At 38.7% G+C, this 17,638-nt stretch overlaps 1 protein-coding gene across 1 annotated transcript in view; it reads right to left on the bottom strand.

Annotated features, from left to right (window-relative positions):
- GAP43 (growth associated protein 43) overlaps window positions 1-17,369 on the bottom strand; it is a 98,330-nt gene extending 80,961 nt beyond the window's left edge. The window contains exon 1 of the mRNA XM_012785583.2: window positions 17,161-17,369. Within this exon, the coding sequence (XP_012641037.2) occupies window positions 17,161-17,190 (30 nt within the window). The 5' untranslated portion in view covers window positions 17,191-17,369. The remainder of the gene's footprint in view (window positions 1-17,160) is intronic.
- Window positions 17,370-17,638: the final 269 nt, after the last annotated feature.

Below are 17,638 nucleotides of genomic sequence, written 5' to 3'. Positions count from 1 at the left end.
TAAAGAAAAAAGGTAGTTAGTGGCTCTAACCGTAGACCCAGTACATGCAGCATTGTATGGTGCCTTGTGAAATCTAAAACAGAGGAAACCCAGGAACAAATCTTAAGCAATCTCTAGGGAAACAGAAAAGAACAATATATTTAAGTATAAAACATATAAATGTTCTCTCTCTCTCTCTCTCTCTCTCTCTCTCTATATATATATATATATATACACACACATACCTATATGTGTATAAATGTATATAAAGAGGTGTGTTTACATGTAACACACACACACACATTATAGGGGAGGAGGATTTGCTAAAGAGTGAATGCAATATGGAACCAAATAGGGAATGAGGAAATGTCTAAAATGATTTTATAAAGGTGGTAATTTTTCAACAGACGTTTTGGAGGCAGAATGTGGTTTGACAGAATAGAGGAACGAATACATTTCAGGTGGAGAAAATAGTACCAGTTTTAATGTTAGGAGGTAACAAAAGTTCATATGTAGGTGGAGTGCTTAGAAAACTTTGTGATTCTCCAGTGTAATCTCTAATCTTCTTGTACCAACATAGACCTGACCTGTTGACCCTCCACTGAAATCCAAAGGAAACTCTTTTCTTAGTTCCAGAGAATTGGGCTGAAACTTGGTTTAATCAGAATAATACAGATTTGTTGGCTATTCCTGAAATACCATATCATTACTGGCAGCTTAAAATTTACAGTAGTGTGACACTGCAGTGTCCCTGCATATACATCAATGGAGGAGTCCAGAGGCTTGATGTAGAAATGATTTTCCACTCTATATAGTGTTCTGTTGAGAAAACAGTCCAATGGAAAAGCCTGTGAAAACTGAAGCCAAAGCAATGTATGGCTAGATCAATGGGATGGAAAATGAATTCCCTTCTAGAAATGGCCTGAAGTGGTTTCACCCCTGACTGGTGGGTCTCTGAAGCTTTCACCGTGTCCCACTAGGTCAATCTTTCCAGTGCTGAATACTTGTTTCATCTGCTTTCTCAGCAACCCAAACTATTCATGCATATCCTCCACCTTCCATGCTAAGTACCAAAATTTAAAAAGTGTGACTGTGAAATGTGACAAATATTTTTCAGCTGAAATGTGTTTCATCTTGCTTTCCTAAGGATCATCCATTACTCTAAACAGGAAAATTATATTCTTTGGTTATTCCCAAATTTGATTTTTGATGAACACACTCTCCCAACCTATAAATAAGATGTTTTTCCAAAGTTTGTTTTGCTAATTACCAGTTTGAAACAGATTATCATTTCCTAAAGAAATAAATCTTAATGTGTTTAAGTTTCTCGTCCAGATCAAGAAAGTATATGTAATTTCTATGTTATTTAGCTTTAGTTCAATAAGACCTAGCTACCTAATGATTATGGACCATTCTTTTTCCTTCCTGATTCTCTTAACTTTTCTTACAAGAAGAGCAGATTAAATTGAAGCTATTTCTCCCTCACCAGAATTCCAAGGAGAAGCCCATTCCTTCTCGGCTCTACTTCCTAGAAGGAATTAATTTTTGTTTGTAAAAGGTATAAGTTACTGTTTGTAAATCACTGGTTTCCCAGCCATTTGTTCTTTCATTACCCTGTAGGAAAATCTACTAGTATCTTTCCATTTTTTATTAGTTTGGGGATAGGTACAATCTCATCAGATGAATGTTTCAATACTGCAGGGGGACCAGGAAAAATGACAACTAAGCATTATTGTGCATAATTTTTAAAAATATAAATTAAAGAAAGTGAAAGGCAAGAGAGAGTGTATACACAACAACAAATCATGTTATTAACAAGGAGGAAAGATTTGAAATCTCACCAAAGGATTCCTGCCTGTGGGAGCAGTGCCAAAAGATACCAGCTTTAGATGTGAAGAAAGGGCTGAATGTTCAACAGTAGGTTTAGGAAGCAGAATAAGTGGCCAAGAAGGCATAGCTATATATTTTAAAATGACTACTGATTCTTAGTCCAGATAATAAGTTTATATTGTCAAGTATGGCTCTCTTTCTGATTCTTTTAGAGTGTCTCTCTACAAAATGGTGACTGTTATTTGCTGAAGCAACCAGCTGGCACCACTTGGGTGAAATCCAAGTCTGTGAGGTCTCAGCTCTGTGTGAGATATCTATTAGGTGCCCAATTATGGCCTGTGCCAGAAGTGAGCAGTTTCTATGATTGATCAGTGGGAGTTGGGCAACCTTTGCCTTAGTCCTAAGCAAAGTATGCCATTATGTACTGCTCAGTGGACACTGATATTTTTTCATCTGTGTAGACTTCATTTACTCAACTCCTATTTAGTAAGAACCTACAGTGTACAAAGCATTGAATTAGAGCTCTATGTAGGTAACAAATGAAACAGAATTCTGACCCTAAGGGAGCTCCTAGTGTAGCAAAAGAGATAGACATGTAAACAAATACTTATAATAAATGTTGACTGTTGTAGTAGAGGTATGCAGTGGGCATAATGATGGTATGAAGGGGAGGATAATCATATCAGACTGAAGGATTGGGGAATCTCCATAAGGAAGAAAATAACCTCAACCACATAGTGGAAATAAACTGGAAATGTGTCATATAGAAAACAGGAGCAAGGGAGACAATATAGGGCAACCCCACACACACAGTGCTTAAAAAGGGAAAAAAGATGAAATAATATGGGTCATTTTATGAAATAACACAATTGCAAAAGAGTCTGGGATGTGAAGAGGGGTGGGTTTTTAAGTTTGAGGGGATAGGCAGTGACCAGAAGATTAATAAGTAAATATTTTTTTAAAAATCAAATTGAGAAAAATCTTTAAAAAAAAATAAAATCAGTGTAATGTGTTAGAAAGTAACTTGGACACCATTCAGATATGAAGGCCCCTCAAGTAAAAAGCCAGAGGAAGAGTTTTCTGGGCACAGGAATAGCATATGCAAAGAAGTAGGAATGTGCTTGATATGTTTTATAAACTAAAAACAGGCCAGGAGACTTGGTGACCAAAAGGTATGGTAATAATAAATTAGAAAAGGAGGAAAGGCCTGGGTCATATAGGATTTTATAGGTCTTGGTACTAATGAGTTTGGTTTTGATTCTAAGTGGAATGGGAAGCCATCAAAGATTTTTAAATAGGGGAGATGCATGATGTGATAGACTCTTTTATAAAGACCAGTCTGGCAACTGAGGGAAGAATGGTTGGTAAGGGGTTGAGGGTAGAAGGCGGCTATGAGAAGGGAGGCTATTGCATCAGTCTCCATAAAAGATGACTGTGTTAGAGATGACTGGAGATGGAGAAGAGTGGACAGAATGAAGATATATTTTCAAGGTAGGGAGTAAAGGAATGGGAGAAATGAAAGGTTTCTGTTTATTTGTTTTTAATTATAGAAACTAGGGGGAAAGTAGTAGCATCTAATGATAAAAGGAAGATATAGGGAGTGGATCAGGGCTCTATTTCTGAATTAGATGACTGGATGAGACAGGAGCAGAGATGTGGGAACAATAAGTGATGATTTATTTTCAGGACATGTTGCAACTGGGGTTCCTGTTGGTCATCAGAAAAAAGATTTCCAGTGGACTGTTAGATGGAAAGCTCTAGAATCCAGGAAGTAGGTTTGGCTGGAGAACCTGAAGAGTTCAAGAACTACTAGTCTATGTGAGAGTTGTGGGCATGGATTAGATTATTCATGGAGCTCGTGTTGTGTAAGGACATGAGAGAGTAAGGATAAAAGCCGGAGTAACACCAACTTTGCAGAGGTTGTTAGAATAAAAGCCAAGCAGGAAAAAAAGTGCAACCAAAGATGTAGAAGGGAAAAACCAGAAGAAATAGGTGTTATGAAAGGCAAGAAAATAAAGAGATTCAAGAGGGAAGGTATGTTTCATGATGTCAAAACCTAACGAGTAAGATGTGCAACGTTTGGGGGATGGACACACTTGAAGCTCTTACTCAAGGGGGGAGGGGGGCATGGGCAATATATGTAACCTTAACACTTGTACCCCCATAATACGCTAAAATAAAAATAAATAAATTTTTAAAAAAGTCCCAGAGAATAGTGCAAGATAGCTTCACGTGTCTTTCTGAGAGTTTACTAAGTTTTCTATTTGTCTTGTACACTCTCTCAGAGTCTAATTCAGAGGTCATCCCATAGTCGATATAAATCAATATGTGTTTCTTGAGCCAGGCACTAAACTGGACACTTTACCTTCAAAGAGTTTGCAAACTAGTTGGGGGAATTCAGATATATGTAAACACAAATGGATGATTAAGGTTGTTTGATGAATGACAAAGGAAGGGGGCAGGTAGTATGTATTACAGGATCTAAGAGGGCAAGAAGTCACAGAGAACTGTAGTAATCAGGATAGCCTTCACAAATGATATAACTCGTATTTTACAGCTCCGAGGTTGGGTGAGATTGAATTAGACAAAAAAAAGAATTTTCCAAGTAGTGGCAATGACAATGAACAAAAGTATAGGAAAACTATAACTTAAATTCATACTAAATCTGGCCAGGACTGACTATCCAAGTAAAAGAGAAATTTGCTACAGAACATGTTTGTTACAAGTTGGCAAGCCTTAGAGATGACTTTGTTTAATACTTTTGTTTTACATAAAAGGAAATGACAGCCCAGAGAGACTAAATCTGTTTCAATTGACAAGCCTAGTCAATGCCAGAGTCAGCAGGAGATAAGGCAAGAATAGGAAGGAGATTGGTGATGGATTCTGAGGAGCCTTTTAAAACAATCATAAATCAATAAATTAGAATTAGCCCCGTAAACAAAAAGAAAGCATTGAAATTTTGGGAAAAGGGGAATCAAATGTAAGATTAGCCAGCAGGCAGTATGTAGAGGTGATGCTGAAAACAGGGAATTTTGGGGACACTCCAGCTTTTTTCACCTGGAGTTTCTCATCTAAACTACAGAACACAACAAAATGAATGACTATTTTTTCATCTTCCAAGGATGGTATGTAACCAGTACCCATATAGATGCACAGGAGAGGGGTTAACTCGTTAAACACATATGGGCATTAAGGCCTTAGGAATTTAGGGGCTTGGTTCTCTTCTGAAATGCTGGTTTTAAAAGGCTATCAGAAAGTAGAAAGAACAGATGTGAAACACGTTGCAAATAGAATTTGGTAACTCATAGTATGGCCTTCGCAAGGGAAGGAATAGTATAATCCCATGTTGTGAGCTGAGAAACTGGGAATGTGCTAGACTCTCTAAAAGATATTATCAAGAGAAGGGGAATAGGAAGGCTAATCTAGGGAGAAGATAATTAATTTAACATGACACTTTTTAAGGTAACAACAAAGAATAAAAGGAAAAATAATATTTTTAATGTCTGAAAACATTGGATTATAGGAAAGTTAACTTTCTTAATGGTTTTCCTATGTTTTTTATAGTTTGTTTCTTTACAGATGGATTTTAACTATATATCCAATTTAAGTAAAAGTAACAATTTTGGTAAGACATGTTTAGTAAAATAGACTTCAGTATGTACTTGAACTAATCAGTCTTCAATGACACTGGAATGAGAACACAGGAGAGGACAGTAGAGGGCCTGTAGGAAAATCCTTAATTATTGAAAAATATTGTCTAGTACATAAGATACAATAACAATGACAACAAAATCGCACTTTTTAGCCAAGAATAGTTTTTTTCCACTAAGTGAAGATAAAAACTGAATTTGGTCCTAAGTATGGTTAAGTATATTTAAGTATACTAGTGTCCAAACTTCTTGAATTCTTTTCTGAATACTCCTTCCCTTGTGCATAATGTGTTTTTCAGATGATGTTTAGAAGTGAGGTCTGAGCCATCTGTGGTCATTAATGATCCCATGACAGTTTTTACTAGAGGGTTATGGCCCAATTCCAAACTGAGTAATTCTATTTTATAATTTTAATCTCTTCCTCCCTTTTCAATTATAGAAACCCTCATTTCCTCATGTCCTGGTTTCATCCCAGAGGTGCAAGGTATGAAGTTCAAGGTGGAAGAAAGAATGTGTAAGAAATTAAGTTTTGCCCTTGGTTTTCTATACAGCTCTCAGCTCTCCAGTTAACTGCCCATCAGTGTGGAAACACAAATCTGGCGGAGTTATCAAAAGACTATCACCTTGAGTCTTTCAAACAGGCAATAAAAGCCCTGAGGAACACTGAATTAAAAGGATTAGCATGAAAGACTTATTCAAATGAATACTTAATACCAACCTGATTTCTCCAGTGTAACTTTCCTAGGTGACAGAGAAAGCAATCTCCTTCTCTTACTTGGGGTAATCAAATCCTTAAGGAGTAAGGAAATACTGCAAAAGGTGCTCTTCAGGAAAAAAAAAATGTTTGAATAAATCAAAACCACAACTTGATTTTACTGAAGAAAGAACTGGGTTTTTTTTTTTGTTTTTTTTTTTAAGTAAGACAATATCATTCTCCCTTTCCTTTTGAAAATCTTGGAAATTTTGAGAAAGATTAATCCAATGAAACTTGGATTTGGAAGAAAAATTCTCCAAGTGCCTATGAAAATGAAATGGAATGAAATGAGGGAGTTCACAATGGATCAATTATGAAGTCTTGCTATTCGTTTTCATCTCTCAAATGAAATATTACTTTTTGAAATTGATTTAAAGAGAAAGGACTTTGAAATGCAATGTTCACCCAAAATCTACTCAATGCCTATTTCTCTTTGCCTGAACATTGGTAAGAGTCTTGACAACTACACTGTGCTGCCCCAGTACAACATGTACGTACAAATCTAAATGCAAGCTAATTATTTAGAAAATGAGAATTTCTTTTTTAGGTAAATAATGGAGACAATTGCCTCTACTAAAATTTGAATAGAACTGTAGAATACATCCTATGGAAACAGCTGTTGTAGGATCTAGTTTGGCCATTAAGAGGAGCTTTTAATTCTCAGCTTATAGTCTAAGCAGGTAAATTGGTTTCTGAATCAAAACAAAGTAAGAATGAAAAGAGGATGTGCATTCTAAAAGCTTCCAGTCAGTCCTAGTTATGCTGACTAAAGAGGTTTTGCTGCTACTTAAAAAAGCAGCCAATTCCTGAGTTCACTTAACCTTTGGAGATCATTTCAGTTATTTTTCTCTTTGCCTGATCTAGCTCTTTTATCTAGTTATTAATGGGAAGATATTAGGGTCTTTCCAATTTTCATATAAAAATAACATTTTGAGTAGTTATTGGAACTGGAATTACAAATAATGGATGTAAGGCCAATTACCAATATTCTACATTTAGAGCAAACTGATGCATATGGAGGCAACAGCTCAATATTTTAGAAAGTGCCAATTTTCTAAAAATAGATAAATATGGTGATTATTGCTGGAATTAATTCAAGAACATTCAAAATGAGATGACTAATGTCAAGGAGTAGCATTTCTCTGATATAAATCCAGCAGAGCTGTTTTACACTCATTATTGCCCAATTTTTTTTTCTTTTTGCAGAAACTGATTCTCTAAACTAAAAAAAGAGACGTTAGAGCGAAGCAACATCATGCCAAATTAGCAAGAATATATGGTACTTAGCATCCCTCTTAGACAAGTGGTATCTGCTAGAGTTAGGCCTCTTGAAAACAGTGAAAACCCAGAGTCTGACATCTCCAGATACGGAGATTTACCCTAACCTTTCTGTTTTAGATATGTAAGCTTATGGGTGCAGTAATCAGTGTGGTTACTGCTTCCTTTTAGAGCCATCAGTGATGATAACCCTACGAATAGTAAGCATATATAATACAGATCAAATTGAAAACAACCAAAGGGAAAAATTAATGGTCCACCACATTTGAGATAAACCTCTTCTGATCTGCGTAGCTACCTTACTGAGGGCATACAGGTATATATGCAAGAAACTTTCAACTAATTTACTCTCTCACTAGATTTAAGGGGTAGGCTTCCAGAAATTGTGTCTAAACTATGTGACCTTCCCCTTCTTCCAGTCAGAGATACTAGCCCAGGGGCGGTAACTAGCTGATCTAAGCAGGACCAATGGATTTCATTCATTCATCCTCATTCATATTCATTCTCTCTCTCTCTCTGTCTTTCTATCTCCTCATTTAGAAATTTGGATTAAGAGATAGAGAAGCTAGGGTTGTTAGTAACACTCTTTTAGATGCAGGACTCCAGAAAGAAAGTTTATCTCTTGTTGAGATTCCCAGATCTACCCTAATTCACATAGGCTTGGCTGTTCAACTTAATTTCATGTGATCTCTAGTTTTTTTGTTTTTAATACATTCCTTCTTATGGATCCTTAAGGTTGGTTTCTGTTACTTGTACACAATTTAAAAACACATATATAATAGAAGCAGTGCATGCTGAGGCAGAGAAAGAAGGAGGGAGAAAGGGATGTAGCTAGTGTTGAAGGATTAAAAGTGATACTGACCATTAACCAACTACAAATATAATTATATAAATTATTCTTTCCTTCTGGACGCCAGATTATTTTCAAATTTCTTGTTAATATATCTTTCTATTGCAGTCTACACGAGCTCTCTGTATAAAAGTATTTTGGCATAATATGTACAATACTAATTTTTATGTTAAATTTTTCACTTCTAAGAAAAACAGATTCTCTTGGACTAACTTGATCCAATTATTATACTTTGAAATATTTCCAAATATTATCTATATGTTTACGAACTCATTTTCTTTGGGTTGTAGAATTCCATTGCTTATATGAGAATTTGACAAATTTTGATGTACTAAATTGGTAATATATCCCAATCATATCCAGAACACAGGAAAAATGAAATGTCTTTTGTGGAGCCCCTTAGGGCTCAGAAAATTATAGTATTTTGAGTTGAATTTGGAAACCTTCAGGATTATATATTACCTCTCTGATCAGGTTTGTTCCTGTTGCATTGACAAAGCTTGAAGCTGTTACGGAAACGGTGCTCAGGTGATAATATTAGAAGTGTGCTTTCCCCCAACCAGGCTGCACCTCCCTTTTTAGTCTCCCGAACAGCCCCGCTTCCTCTCTCCACTCTTCTGCCTGACTGGACCCTCATGTGATGGATGTGAGCACAGCAGGCCTGGTACGCTTAGTGCTGAGAACCCAGTTTGGAGGTGGAGTGGGGGTGGGGATGTGGGAGAAGCAGCAGACTTAGCAAATGGAGAAGAGATGTAAACGACAAGAAAAGACTAAAACAGAAAACGATAAAAGGGAAAACTGTAGATATTCCAAATAGATCTGAATTGATCTTGAGTCTTATGACAATTTGCATGTTGGCTTAAATTCTGTCACTGAAGTTTTCGAAGGAAGAGATAAAGATATACTATGCTCCCATCCATTAGCACGGTTAATATGCACTCAGTAGAGAATAGGAAAGGGAGTAGAAATGGAGAATGTATATATTCTATACAGACAGCATGGGTATTTCTAGTTTGCATAAAGCCATGACTACTTTACAGATCAATAAATATATGAAATTTCTTGATTAATAATACCTTATATTTGAAAAACACATTGTTTGCAAAATACTTTTATTTTTATCACTTTATTTAAGCCTCACACAAAACCTACTAAAAAGAGGCAAGTCAGGATTTGGAAGGTTCCTTTTATGTGTCCACTATACACATGAATAAACTGAGGCTCAGAAAGGTTAAATTACTTACCCAAGATCACACGACAAGCAATTGGCAGAGCCAGGTCTAGAACCCAGGGAAAGGGTTTATTTCACTACAAAGACATGAAACAGGACATTAAACAAACAACATCTAAGAAAATAAGATCTGTAAACAATTAAGATAGGAAATACGGAGGGTCACACTCCAAATACTACACCTGAATGAATGAATGCAAGGGCGCCTCTCTGATCTAAGCCGACAGGAGAAGGAATTACAACCTCGACTACAACCACCTTGTGAGCTGACTGTGCATTTACACAAAGCCCGCTATGAATGGGTACACAGGAATGGTCTTCTGTCTTGAAACATCTCCCCTAATGGCCCACTGTGATGTTCCTTCCCTCCCGGCATTTACTCTCTCAACAAATGTTTATTGAGAATCTACCATGTACCAGACATGGCTTTAAATACCTGTTTTGTCTAAAATACTTATTTGAAAACTTGGAAGGGACACACTTTTTCTTAAAATTCTCCTTCTATAGCCTTGCCCGGTAAATGCTAGCATGAGCTGGTATTATTTAATCAGAAAAACTCCATTTGGATGTAAGGGGAGGAAAAAAGTGATAGGAAAACGCAGTGCCAAACAGACTGGAAGCATTGAGCAAGATACGGAGTAAGAGCACAACCACTGAGGAACACTACTTAACTTTGGTGGTTGAAGACAAACTTGACTTACAGATATTTTAGTCTTACAGCTCTTCTCGAGGACATGCCAATGCAGTCAGAGAAGACAAATCACTTAGAGTTTGGCAAGAGTAGCTTCACGGAATGCTGTGGTTGTAATTTGCCCCACACTGGGCACAATAGATCTGTTTCAGAATCTAAGTCCTTTCAGTCTCTTTAAACCTAAGAAAGATCCAATCATTCATTTAACAGACAGTTGAGGGACTACTTACCATTCATCCTCCCTTTACCTCCATAAAGAGTTCACTTTGTGAAATAATATTATGCGGATACTTCAGTAGGAAGAAAAGAAATCCAAATGAAGGTAAAATTAATTTTTGAGCACAGGCCAACAGTACATACATTTTTTTGAAGTTTGTGTGACCAGTGATATAAATCAACTAAGGGTAGCAAGAGATTGTTTTAGGTTCTATTTGTAATAGTTGTGGAGCAAAGTAACCAGCACAAGTACTTGGGGCCCTAAGGAAGGTCACTGAAGGTCCAAGAGTGTGGTAACCATGCATCAAAACCGAGACTCTGCTGGCCTCAGCGGGTGGGGCTGGGATACTTGTTGGTGGAGGAGGAGGACATGGAAGGGAGGTTTCCAGATAGTACCGTCTATGGTAGATTGGAGAGATACAGTCTGTAAATGGGCTCATTTTGTGCCTGCTTTTAGTAAAAACTGATGGTTGTCATGTCTATAAATCAATGCCAAGAATCCATGTGATCAGCTCCACCTTAAAATTTCATGCTAATAGATTTTTCAAAAATCTACTAGTGATTCTATCCATTTAGATATGCTACAATTTGTGGAAAGACTGTAAACCTGGCTCTATATTTATTTAGCAAACAGACTATCCATGGTTAAAACCTGTTACTTTATGTACCAAGCATTATGGTAGACACTAGAGATAGAAAACAAAAATTAAGTTTTCATTCTTTCCCTCAAGTTGTTCACAGTGTGGACACCAATATATAAAAAAGTAAATGCTACATGGTGCTGTAAGTCAAAATACAGATAGTACAAAATGTAGCTTGGGCACAAAGAAGGTACAAGAAAATTTAGGGAGGCCAAGAATGGTTTTAAAGATCTAACTCTTCCAGGGAAAATGGGAATACTCCAGGCTGAGAAGGAAGTGTAATGTGGGCAGAGAGTACAGTATGAGCAAAGGCACCAAGGCCTGGAATATTGCCGTGGTGTCATAAGGTGAGATGGGTGGTGTCTGAGGACAGCACTGGGAAGGTAGGCAAAACTAGATTATGTCATCTAGGCTGAGGAGTTATATTTTAACAAGAAAAAATAATATGACCAGATTTGCACTAGGTAAAGATAACTCCAGTGTTATTTGCAAGGAGAATTGAAAAAGAACAATGTGGATATAGGAAGCCCATGTAAGAAGCTATTGCATTTGTCTGGATGAGTGGTAATAAAAGTTCTGAGCCAGGTTATTTATATAAATGAGTAGGGTTGAAAACCAGAAGAAGTATTCAAAATCTTTTAAACTAGGATTTAGTAACTGGTTATGGAAGTTGAAAGAAAGGACTACATTTGGGATTACTCCAAGGTTTCTAAAGCCCTGAAGCTACATGGACAGTGTCCTAGCAATAAGGGTAATAAGGAAGACCAAATGTGACACAAAACGGAAGACAGAAGTTTGGTCCTGAGCTTGAGGGTCTCATTGGATATCTCAGCTTGGATATCTATGGATCAGGAGTGCAAGATAAATATCTCATCTACAGCTTTGGAAATCACACAGGTGGTTAAAGCTCTGGACATGGATGAGAATACCTAGGTGATTGAAAGAGAAGAGGAATGGATCCAGATCATGAACCAGGAGATCATTGATGTTTTGGGGGGTACGAGAGTAAAAGAAGCCAGCAAAGGAGACTGAGAAGGTCCTGTCTGAGAGGGAGGAGAGCTATCCTGGGGCCCGGTAAAGACAAAGTTCCAGAACCAGGCTGGAAAGCAATACAAAACGCCAAAAGGATGTCAAATAAGATGTAGACTAAACGGTCACTAGATGTGGTGTCCTTTTCAGGATATGTTCCAGTGGAATTACAGAAACAAAATCCTAATTAAAGTAGATAAAACAGTGATGGGGAGTGATGGAGAGAAGGTGAGTGTGCAGAGAGTATTTGCAGGAAATTTGTTCTACAAGGAGGTGAGGCAGAATACCATAGATATGGGGACATAGAGTCAGGACAGAATCCTTTAAGATAAAGGAGACAAGAGCATATTCACAGACTATGAGGAAAGGAGTTGATACAGTACAAGAGGATAAAGTCTCAAGAGAGAACACAGCATGAGGGAGTGAGGTTCTGGAGAAAACACAGGGGAAAGAATAAGAGCACAAGCAGAAGACTCAACTATGACCAGAAGGAAGTCACCTCTAAATGAAAAAGGTGACATGTGGGGCACTTGGCAATCCTGAAAAACTGACAGTTTTAAGTCGGGGGTCACATTGCAAAACTTGGAAACAAATATTTTTTTGTATTTGTATTCATCTTTGTTTTCACATTAATTTTGTTTAATCCCTACAAAAATCCTTAAGGGAAATGGATTTTTGTTTGTTTTTTTTGTTTTTGTTTTTTTTGGCTTATTTGTTTGTTTGTATTTTTTGGTTTTTGTTCCCATTCTACAGAAGGAAATTGAAGCCCAAGATGATGTGATTCATTCAAGATCTCAGAATCAGTAAGGGGCATCAGCATACATTCATAGTATAGTGCTCTTCCCAACACTTCGGAGAATGTTATGAAGATTTAATTACGGTGGTATAGATGCGACCTGACTGTACTCCAGAAATTCAAAAAGGGGGAATGCCTGTGTACAATCACTTCTTTGGTTTGCAACAGACACTGTTTGGTTGCCTTAATGCCTCTATTTCAACTAATAGGGAAGCGAATAGTTCAATGCTGTGCCTTCTCTTGAGATGACCTGGTTATGTGTATTCTTTGAACTATTAATAAAAGACTTTAATCTTGTTTTACTTAATCAGTATGAACAAGGGGAACATTTGCTAAATATATATGCTCTCTTTTTGCCTGAAAGAACCCCAACCCCCTTTCTTATGGGGCTGGGTAAGACTCTGAAGTCTGTGGATTAATTCAGCCCCAGGCATAACACTGACAATTTCATATGATAGAGGCAAAGGAGATCCTAAGCCACTCTCACTCTTGGTGCATAGGAGCATTGCCCTTTAGCATGAAACATCAAAGAAGGTTTCTATAGTTTTGCCAGCTCAGCAAGAAAGAAAATTAACTCTGCATTTTCTTATTCCAGTTGCCTCAGCATGGGTTAGTAGGGGGAGGGGGGTAGAGAACAGAGTTACACAGACCGTCAGCATGAGATATCAGGGCTTATTAATGTATGCACCCTGCCATGAGTTAGAAAGAATCATAGAGTCACCAGAAATGAACACATTTCTAGATTCACCATGAATTTTCTAAGCTTCTCTGAAAGTCCAGATAATTTGGCAAAAAAACAAAAATGCCCTTTAAACAATTTCTTCTTTTTCAATTCGGAAATGTGTGGTGAAAATCCCTACATTTTTTAAAAAGAATGAGCAAGCTTCAATTACATTAAGTAGAATGCCTCCATTTAATTAATTCACTAAGTCCCTGGATGACACTGGGTGTGGCTCAGAGAGATTTAGGAGGAATCCAATATATCACCAGGAAGAAGCGCCTGCACAGCAACATCCTTCCAACACCTTCCGAAGGCTGCAAGGAAAAGGCACAGTGAGGCTGGAATTCTAAGCCTCAGATCAACACTCTCAAAGATAAGAATCATTTGTTGTAGTAGGAAACAGGCAGATGTTGGCAGGGGCTGCGGGCTGAGAAGTAGAGGGGCTACTTGCTTGCATGATGTTCTTTACACCTCAATTACAAACCAAAATCATTATTTTTAAACAAAGGAAACACCTCATGGTTTTCTTGTTTTGTGGACACAGAACATACCTTGCAAGTTTTAATCATCTGCAATACGCATGGCAATTAAGCTATTTAAAGTAAGCCCCAAGATATTTGAAAATCATAAGCCAATAAAATCTCAGGGATTTTTCATTTTATTCCTCCTTTGCCTACTCATTTACCATATTCTCATCTCCACCCCACTCTCATTCTCTTCTTCCTCCTACAATAATCTATAATGGTAATTAATGGCTAATATATATCATTTATGCTTTCTGCTCACCCATTGGCAATGCATTACAACTTAGAAATCCCAGATTGCTTCTTTATGCTGCTCAAGTGGAAGAGGAAGGAAGTGCAAGCCCTCCAGCCCCCTCCCACGTTTCTGCTGGATTTTATGGGTGTGGCAGAGTTTAGACCTTTGCAGGTTTTTGCCCTTGTTTTATTCCCCATTAAGTACTAGGAGGATGAATAGATGTCAAAAGGATGGACACCACTGGATTTTGCCATGAATGATACAGAATCATTTCACCCACAAGAAGGAAACCTGTGTGAGACTTAAGTACTCACGCTGTATAAATGCCAGTCAGTGAGTGTAGTGTGAGCCCACGCCCTGAATACACCATTTCCTTCAGTCTGATTGAATGATATCCTAAATACTAACTAGTATGTGAATGATACACAACAGTGGTATATAAGAGACATGACCATTTCACACATAAGTACACATTTATAAAATGCATGGGCAAAATAGGACAATTTCTATATCCTTCATTTTCTCTTTTGAATATGAATGATGCTAAAACACAGGAAGGCATGTGGAAACCATACAGAATACACGCATGACTGTTGCATATGAAGTATGTGGATGCTGTACGCATTTACATGTGAATTTCTCCCTAAACACACAATTTCAGCTTCATTAAATTGCACATCAGAGTGAGCGCTTGGGGCTGTCAGTGAGATAGAACCGGAGTGAAAGCAGCTGTCCTCATTTTCGGGAGGGAATTCCTTTAGCCCTAACTCCCTTTCTAAAAATCATGTGTGGTTTCCTTTATCAGAGGAGATACGTATGTACTTGCATGTGTATAAAGAGGTGGGAATAAGTTGTAAACCAGCATATTTTTCTTTCTGAAATTAAAGATTTTTTTAAACAAATAGCTTTGGCTTTCTTGGGGCTCCACCTTCCTAAATTTTATTTCCCTAGTTCACCAGTGAAGTAACCTCAGGACTTTTCTTTGATGGTGTACTTAACCCCGACACCTGTATTTATTACATTTATATATTAAAATAAAGGAACACACGAGAGGAAATGTCCTGGTTTGAAAAATGAGCCAGTGGAAGCATCAATGTCCGGAACCACAGAGCACTTTAGGGAAATGCTGCAAATACCCGCCCCCCACCCCCAATAACTGACTTTTCCCCAAACATCCCCACACAATCCAGAATATCTGCTACTTTATTTATATTTATTTATTTACTTATTTAGGCCTCTACACCCCCTGCTCTGACATTCTGCTGGTCTCTCTTCCCCTTCCTGTTCCTTCTCCTTCATCCTCACTCCCCACCCCTCCTTCCAGGGCGCTGGCTAAATGTGCAAGGCTGGCAGGCTGCTGCTTCTCCACTCTCTTCCACCCCCTTCGGATTCAGGGAGTGTATTACAAATTGCCTAATTTCCAATACCTGCACAGGAAAGAATACCCAAATCCGATCTCTTGCACCCCACCCCTAAGGCAATCAATCTGCAAAGCGCTTCTTTGACCAAGCCTGCCACCACTAACCCTACCCCCACCCCCACCCCCGCCACAGGCACACACACGCGCACACACACGCACACATTCACCCATACCCCACACCCATTTTTTTTCTCCTCAACCTTCGCCAAAATCACTCAAACGTGTTCCAAGAAATGTTTGAAAGCTTCTTTTGGAGACTGTCGCGGCACGATGGGTTGCTGCGGAATACCGCACTCGTCATTCCTCCCCACTCTCACCCCAATCAAGTTTCTAAAACGTCTTTCAAGAAATAAGCGAGCAATTTGAAATGGAAGAAAAACCTGGGCAGTGGGGGAGGAAAGGAGGGGACTCGGTTCTTGCTAATCTTAGATGCGCCCCTCTTCCTGATAAAAATGAGTCACCATGCTTATCATCCAGGATGTTAGCACGTCTCTGGTCACCGATAACCCCAGGAAAGAAGCAAGGGAAGGGGGGAAGAGAAAAGACCTGGCTTCCAACAGGTAATACCCAGCTCGGCTTTCCCATCCCGTCTGAGCTCAAGGCTCCTAGGGGCGTGGTCCACCCTCTCCTCAGACCAGCTGGTGCACAATCGACTACTGATCTTAGGAAGGGGATTTTCCCCTTCTACACGGCCAATTTCTCCCCCAGCCCCAGTTGGGGTTCTCTTTTTTTAAAAAAAATCTCCCAAATAACAGTTCCATTCATTCATTGAAAAATAAATAAATAACCCTTCACGTTTTTCCATAGATACCTGCGCCCCTTTGAAGCACATGCATGCACGAAATAAGGCGTCTTCCGCAGCACATGTGAGAAAATTGTACGGCAGACAGGCAATGCTCAGCCTTGAATACTATTTTCTCAACCTGCTTTTTGCAAATAATATAAAGGTTCGCTTCCCCATCTTGTAGGTAGAGCCCACGTCTTCTTCCCCACACCCCTTTCCACATCCACACCCTCAAGACCAGTGACCTAAAACGCTGAGCATTCACTAACAGGAAAAAAAAATCTTATTTCTAGCCAAACAGACGTATTTTTTCTTCCCTTGCCCTAATTACTAGCAGCATTCCCAAACCAGAGCATGAAAGACAGAAAGGGAGAAAAGCTGGGATGCAACCATCAGTTACCATATGCTAAGGAAACGCGAGCACCATGGCCAGAGCAGAAGCAGTAAAAAAAAAATTTTGTCTTTACAGGGAAATATTGTACTCTGGTAACCAATTTCACAACAGCAAAAAGTAAAAATCTTTAGCTCTACCTGTTTGGTTCTTCTCATACAGCACAGCATGGTTGTAACGTCCCTTGCCTTCTTCCTGCCTTCTCTCCTTTCCTCCTCTCTCTTTCTTATTCCCCCCCTCTCCACCTCTTTTCTGCTCGCTTGCTCACTCGCTCTCTCGCGCTAGCGCGCTCTCTCCCTCCCTCCCTCTCTCTCCCGCACACACACCAGGGCAGTTAGCAGCAACTGTAAGGTCCACAGCTATTGCTCATCGCACATGCTCTCTCCTGCGCGCTCGCTCGCTCTCTCCCTCTCTCTCCCTCTCTCTGATTCTCTCTCTCCTCTTTTTTCTCTCCCCCCACCCAATCTCTATCTACATGTCTTTTTCTTCCCCCTTTCCTCCGTCTCTTTCTCAGAATTGTTCACTAGCTTTCAATGACTAATCACTTCCCCCAACCCCTACCCCCACTCTAGACAGTCACCCCCTCCCAGTGCCCTGCCAGCCTCATGAATATTAAAC

Source organism: Microcebus murinus, chromosome 1 (genome assembly GCF_040939455.1).
Source record: "Microcebus murinus isolate Inina chromosome 1, M.murinus_Inina_mat1.0, whole genome shotgun sequence".
Lineage (NCBI taxonomy): Eukaryota > Metazoa > Chordata > Mammalia > Primates > Cheirogaleidae > Microcebus > Microcebus murinus.
The sequence above is the reverse complement of the archived record's forward strand: the minus strand, read 5'-3'. Positions and strand labels throughout refer to the sequence as shown.